Source organism: Helianthus annuus, chromosome 17 (assembly GCF_002127325.2).
Source record: "Helianthus annuus cultivar XRQ/B chromosome 17, HanXRQr2.0-SUNRISE, whole genome shotgun sequence".
NCBI lineage: Eukaryota > Viridiplantae > Streptophyta > Magnoliopsida > Asterales > Asteraceae > Helianthus > Helianthus annuus.
The window spans coordinates 16,849,538-16,855,977 of record NC_035449.2 but is presented as its reverse complement, the minus strand read 5'-3'; the positions used below and the strand labels follow the sequence as shown (position 1 = coordinate 16,855,977).

The 6,440-nt window shown below is 33.1% G+C and overlaps 1 protein-coding gene across 1 annotated transcript; it reads left to right on the top strand.

Annotated features, from left to right (window-relative positions):
- Nucleotides 1-1,288: 1,288 nt before the first annotated feature.
- Nucleotides 1,289-4,117, top strand: LOC110925102 (F-box protein At1g67340). The gene is made up of 3 exons (XM_022169068.2): nucleotides 1,289-2,194; nucleotides 2,302-2,467; nucleotides 3,243-4,117. Exons 1-3 carry the CDS (start codon nucleotides 2,004-2,006, stop codon nucleotides 3,957-3,959), a joined length of 1,074 nt encoding a protein of 357 aa, XP_022024760.1. The 5' UTR covers nucleotides 1,289-2,003; the 3' UTR covers nucleotides 3,960-4,117.
- The last annotated feature ends 2,323 nt before the right edge of the window (nucleotides 4,118-6,440 follow it).

The window sequence follows — 6,440 nt, the reverse complement described above, 5'->3', positions numbered from 1 at the left end:
GGGCAAGAAACAACCTTCAATGTGGGGTTTAAAAGAAACACATAGTAGGTTATAAAGAGACATACTTCAACCCATTGTTAGTTTTTAAAAGAAACCCGATATTAACCCATACGTTTGCCATTACAAAAGTAGTTTGTGTTCAAATCGTACAAATGAAAGGTTATGTGATATTTACGAACAACAAAATTTGTTAGAAAAAAAACAATGCTAATATTAACAACGAGATTCTATCTCTTAATACAACACCCATTTTAATACCCATTTTAATGTATTTTATGCAAGATGCAATAAATGTGTATATACTATGGATGGTGGTTGTCAGATACAAAAGATTAAATGTATTTGATGAATAATAATAGTTTGCAGTAACACCAAAATCATGCACCTTTTACTTATTTTTTTTCTTTGAATAATGGTTAGGGTATTCAAATAATATTTAGTTACATTGTATCAAAGGGCATTTAGTCTAAGGGTTCCAAAGTTCTAAAAACTTATATGGTAACATACCTTTTATCTTTTTTTTTTTAACGGCAAATTTGGATCACTGACGGACCACTGAAGTATCATCGTGCCACCAGCAGAACCACCCGATCATGTCCATCCCCACTAGGCAATAATGCCTATACACCAATTCAAGAGGAAACCCAATAAATATAGAAAAACCCCCCTTTGTGAGAATCGAACCCATAACCTAATGGTCATAAGTCTTATCCCACCCCCAAGATACCACTAGGCTATAATGCCATGGGTAACATACCTTTTATCTTAGTGTAGAAAGTTTTAATATTATTAGATTGAATAATAAGCTGATTGATTTGTTTTGGACCAAAATCTTGTAGAAAGGAACATTATGGGGATAATATTCACAAGGACAACACCTAATAACGTTAAATAACTGTAATTTTTTTTATAAAATATTAAAATACGTATTCCTTTTTATTTTGCATAAAATTTTATAAAAATAAAATGTTAAAATGTCTTCTTTTTTTTTTTTACTTTATTCATTTATTGATAACCTTTTAGACTATAAACATTAAAATGTAATAAATAAATAAATAAATAAATAAAACAATATTATTTTATTGTTATAATTGTTTAGATTATATTTATCATTTACAGCCTGTATTACTCGCTAGACCGAGATCACATGTAAATCAAAAAAAAAAAAAAAAAAAATTAACGGTAAATTTGGTTTTGACGGACCACTATAGTATCATTGTGCCACCAGCAGATTCACCCGATCATATCTATCTTCACTAGACAATAATGCTTATACACCAATTTCACCCGATCATATCTATCTTCACTAGACAATAATGCCTATACACCAATTAAGGAGGAAACCTAAGGGTGAAGGGTATCATTCAATCACTTTAGGGTGTTTGAGTTTTCTCTATCCAATAATCTCATGCCATGAAAATTCCCCCCTTCACTCCCCATTTTCTACTCAAACACTAGGAATGGTTTAAATACCCACTCAATTAAAAAAAAATTGATTGGTTCTCTCTCTCTCCTCCATTTTTTCTTCTTCACATTCGGTGAATACTCACCGCCCACATCCATTCTCTCCTACACCCCACTCACCGATCCACCACCCGGAATCATTCCCCGTGCGGCTAACCCGATCTCCGATCACACTCCCCGCAATCGTACCGTCCCCTCTAATAAATATGGGAAAAACTCGTTTTTGTAATGGTTCTAAGAATTTAATAGTGAGTTGACTGTCAAACTTTAATATAATACAACCATTATTAAAACGACACAAAATATAACCTTAAAACCAGCAACAGTTATACATATATATTTTCCTTTTTGTTATTTCTAAGAAGAAATTAGTTGTCAACTAAAATCTATGTAATCACACTTCTTTCCCCTCAAAACAAAAAACGACAAATGCCCAGGGCATTACCGTAATTTACTCACCAGTCCCAATCCATTATATAAACTCACCAAAATCTCTCGTCAATGCACATCACTGTCTTCTTCTTTCTTTCACTCTAAAAATGAGAACCCGACGGGGCACCTCGTACCCGATTGTCGGAGCTCCGGTACCCAACAATCGGAAACGGGCGAAGTTAACGACGTCTGTTATCCGTAACTTCGATGCGTTACCAGACGACATCGTTTCGGCTATTCTTGTAAAACTCGGCTCTACTGCTGATTGTCCGGCTGATTTTGTGGTCGCTTTATTAACGTAAGGAACGAACCCGAAGAGAAACATTATTATTTTTGTTTTTATTTTTATTTTATTGAGTAGTTTTGTGACGTTGTTTTGTTGATTGGTGTGAAAATCATTATCAGATGCAAAAGATTCAATTGTTTGGGGTTAAATCCAGTGGTGTTATCACAAGCTGCTTCACCCGAAACGTTTGCGGTTAAATATACGAAATGGTCGCCGGAGGCTCAACGGTTTCTTCAACGGTGTGCCGATGCCGGAAATGCTGAAGCTTCTTATACACTAGGAATGGTCAGTTTTTGTTTAGCAGTCTGTTTTGTATATTTAATTAAACGGTTATTACACGTACGTGGTTTACTCATTTTCATATCTATTTATTTTATTTAAAATTATATCATTGGAAGTCATTTGTAAAAGTTTCTTTTTTTTTTTTTTTCCGAAAAGTCATTTGTAAAAGTTGGTTTCAACGTTGTAATTTTCAATAAATAAATATGAAAATGATAAAAATAGATAAAAGGAAAATCACGAAAATAGACAGTTGATTGGTAAAAATTACGAAAATGAACATGTTTCATGTCTGTGACTGTCTTAATCTTTAGAGATTGCATCTGTGGCTAACTGATAAATCATTAGATTTTTTTTTTTATGTTTTTCTATCACGATTTTTAAACGGGCATAACTTTTTATATGTTCATATCTTTTAAGAAAATTCACAACAAATTACAAAGAATTTTATCATTTTTAATTTGGTGTATTTTTTATAAAAAAATATAGACGTATGATAAAGTTATAATCGTTTAAAAATCGTATTGGAAAAAAATAGGAACGGAAACGCATGCACATTCTCTAACGCAAATTTTGTGTCTATTTTGTCCCACACACAAAAAGTGCATTGTTTTCAATGAAAGCGGTAGTCCTTGACACGTTCAATGTTTATTTTGATAAAGTGGTTGGTAAATTAAATGGTCGTGATTTTCTCATAGATAAATCACATGTAGTAACCATCCGTGTAATTATTTCTTGTATTTATATTAACGTTTTTATTTTGTTTTTATGTAATGCACAGATTCAATTCTACTGCTGTTGTAACCACAGAACTGGGGCTGCTCTAATGGCGAAAGCCGCGCTTAAATCACATGCTTCGGCACTGTACTCGCTCGCTATAATTCAGTTCAACGGCAGTGGAAGCTCAAAGTTCATCAAAGATTTAACAGGCGGCGTTACTCTATGCGCCCGCGCGGCTTTTCTGGGCCACATGGACGCTATTCGAGAGCTCGGCCACTGCCTAAAAGACGGTTACGGTATAAGTAAAAACATCTCAGAAGGCGAGCGGTTATTAGTTCAAGCTAACGCCCGCGAACTCGCAGTGATTTGTTCAACACCGGAGTTAATACCCGGTCCCAGGCTGCTACTGCCACCGTATCCGTACTGTGCTAACGGTATTGGGAGTGACTTAAGGTTTAGTTTATTGCCTCGGAAATGTCATCCGGCTAACCGGTTTCTAGCGGGTTGGAACCGTGGTAAGAGTTTGTATTCAGGGTATAGGATTTGTTCTTATGTGGGGTGTGGGCGATTGGAGACTAGGATGCACGAGTTTCGGAGGTGTTCGGTGTGTGGTGTGATGAACTATTGTTCGCGGGGATGTCAAGCGCGCGATTGGACGCTCGGGCATAATCGGAATTGCAGGCCGATGGTGAGGTTTGCTAATGTTAACGTTAACGGTGCTGGTGCTGGTGCTGGTGCTGGTGCGGGTGCGGGTGCGGGTGCGGGTGGGATGTGGTGAGAAAATAAGTTTGAGAGGAAAAAATCTATGAAGTGCAATTATGGAATTTGGAAGTTATGATTTTAAGAAGAAAAAGTTAAGTTTTAAGTTAAAAGGGTGGCAATTTTGTAAAAAATATAAATTATCAATATCAATATATAGCTACCTGTTTTTTCTTTTTTCTTTTAGCAAATATGAAATAAGTGTTAATTTTCAAATTTAGTCTTTTGCAGTGTTTTGAAAACCTATTCATACCGGCCGGTAGTGTTGGTCGAATCGTTTGGTAGAACCTGTTAAATCGCTCAATACACCCTGTTAAACTGGTTCTGAGTCCAATCCGATACGGTATAAAAACAGGATTTAAACATTGGTCTTTTGATCTCTAAAATAATACTAACCATCAAAGTTATTACATATTTTTTTTAAAATAGTTGATTTATTAATTTCAAAAATCAAGTCCATACACAGCCCGTATATATTTATTGCTACTACTAATAACAATATTTAAAAGTTATCAAAGCTAACCATTTGTTTATTTACTACCCGTTGTAATCATGAGATACACGAGCTCGCAAAAGAACAAAAACATGATGTTACTGCAAATAAAAGCATTATATGTTCCATTTAAGTTAATAGATTCATCATGTTGTTTTTATAAAATGTACGTTTATGTTGTACTAAAAAATGACATATTCTCTTTCATGAAATTCAAACATTAAATAATTTATTTCCAGGCATTAAGAATTTTAAAATATTTTAAGTGATCTTAGTTCAGTCAAATAAAAAATCAATTTAAAACAAATATAAGAGAATAAAAAGTCTGATGAAAAAAGCATTATCACCTATAGATCAATGTTAAAGCATATAGATAAAAACATTAGTTTTTTAAATTTAAAAATCTAAAACACAAAAAATGGTATTTTGCTTTAATTTATATTTGGTGGTTGGTTGTAGGAAAAGGCAAAAGCATTAAACATGCAAATTTCAAAAGGTATCCTATGAAATTTATCTATCATCTTTTTTTCATTTTAATTCATATTTCCCCCCTCTTCACGTTGAAAAAAATAAAGCTTTAATGTAAAAGCAAATGTATAATACCTTTTTATAACGTACGTAACTTAAATAAAAACCAAATCCATCATATTTTAAATTCCCGACGTAGTTTTTATAGAGGTCAAATGGATTAACGAAAACCGCATTGTTTTGAAAGGAAACATAATATGACTTTTGTGTATTATCGTAAAATCTTTTGCCGTTTAAAAAAACATAAATGGCATTGTTTTTGTGTATTATGCTAAACAATTGCTTACTTTCACATTTCTATTTTCCTTTTATTTGAGGTATAAATGGAGTATAATTATGTTCAAAATGTGAACGATAGTTTTGATTTATTTAAGGATCATCTCAAGCCGAATTAGCATATGGTTATGATGCATGATCTTACCTATTCCCTTTCTTAACAAAAAGATTTGAAAGAATAAAATTTGATTATTTCAAATTTCTCCTCAACAAGCATAAATAATCAAACATGGATTTGACGACTTGAGCACCAAAACCCTTAGTTGTAATTAATCGCTGACAGGAAGTAATTAACCATCAAACCTACGCTGGTCAGGAGTTACAAACGAAGCATGGTAGACTAAACACAATAACGCAAACCACTATATGCATTCCGAGAGTGTAAATGTAGCCACATGGTTATAATGTATACACTATAATATGTCATTATCCAACATACCATACCTTGGATTTGCTCCCACTCGACAAAGCATGGTATGTAACGATACATTTTATAATACTTTAGTGCATGCATTGAATGATGAACCGTGCCAAGGCCCATGGGTGTGCATTTCTTCATCATTTAATGTCGTATCAGTGTCACATCATTTTTCACTCCTATCACTTAAACCATGAAATACTCATCACTCACCATCACTCTACACTCCTCTTGAGGAGGGGGATTATTATCTCTTAATGTTCAATCATGTTCAACTTTATTATTATTTCAGTGAGCATTTTTATAAATAAACCACCTATAGTTAGATGAGATTTTTTAGTTACATGTTTATACCTTATTTCATATAAAAATATAATTATGTATAAATAAGGTCCAATATGGCAATATGTTTGACCATATAGACCAACTACCATGAAGGTAGCCCAAGGATCATAGGGCGTTTAGTGGCCCAAATCTGTATGATTGATGAACCATAAAAAAAATAAAAATAAAAATAAACCAAAAATAAAAATAAAAACTTTATCCGGATGATCTTGAACTTGTATAAACACAAAGCTGATTATCATATTCTAGTGTGTTTACACCCCTACTAAAAATGTAAACATAATTACGATTTCATTTACTGGAAATTATGGATCAAATTCTTAAACTTCATTTATTGGTTATTACTACTTTTGATATTTGGTCCTTGTACAATCTAAGCTAAAACTGTGATGTCTTAATATTTGATCATTTTGAAGTAATATTTTTCCGGAGCTATTTAA

Bases quoted from the DNA above. Each gene is read 5' to 3' on its own strand.
- LOC110925102 (XM_022169068.2), top strand. From the start codon at position 2,004: ATGAGAACCCGACGGGGCACCTCGTACCCGATTGTCGGAGCTCCGGTA. The intron at 2,195-2,301 runs GTAAGGAACGAA...AATCATTATCAG, and splicing joins TTTGTGGTCGCTTTATTAAC to ATGCAAAAGATTCAATTGTT. The intron at 2,468-3,242 runs GTCAGTTTTTGT...TGTAATGCACAG, and splicing joins CTTCTTATACACTAGGAATG to ATTCAATTCTACTGCTGTTG.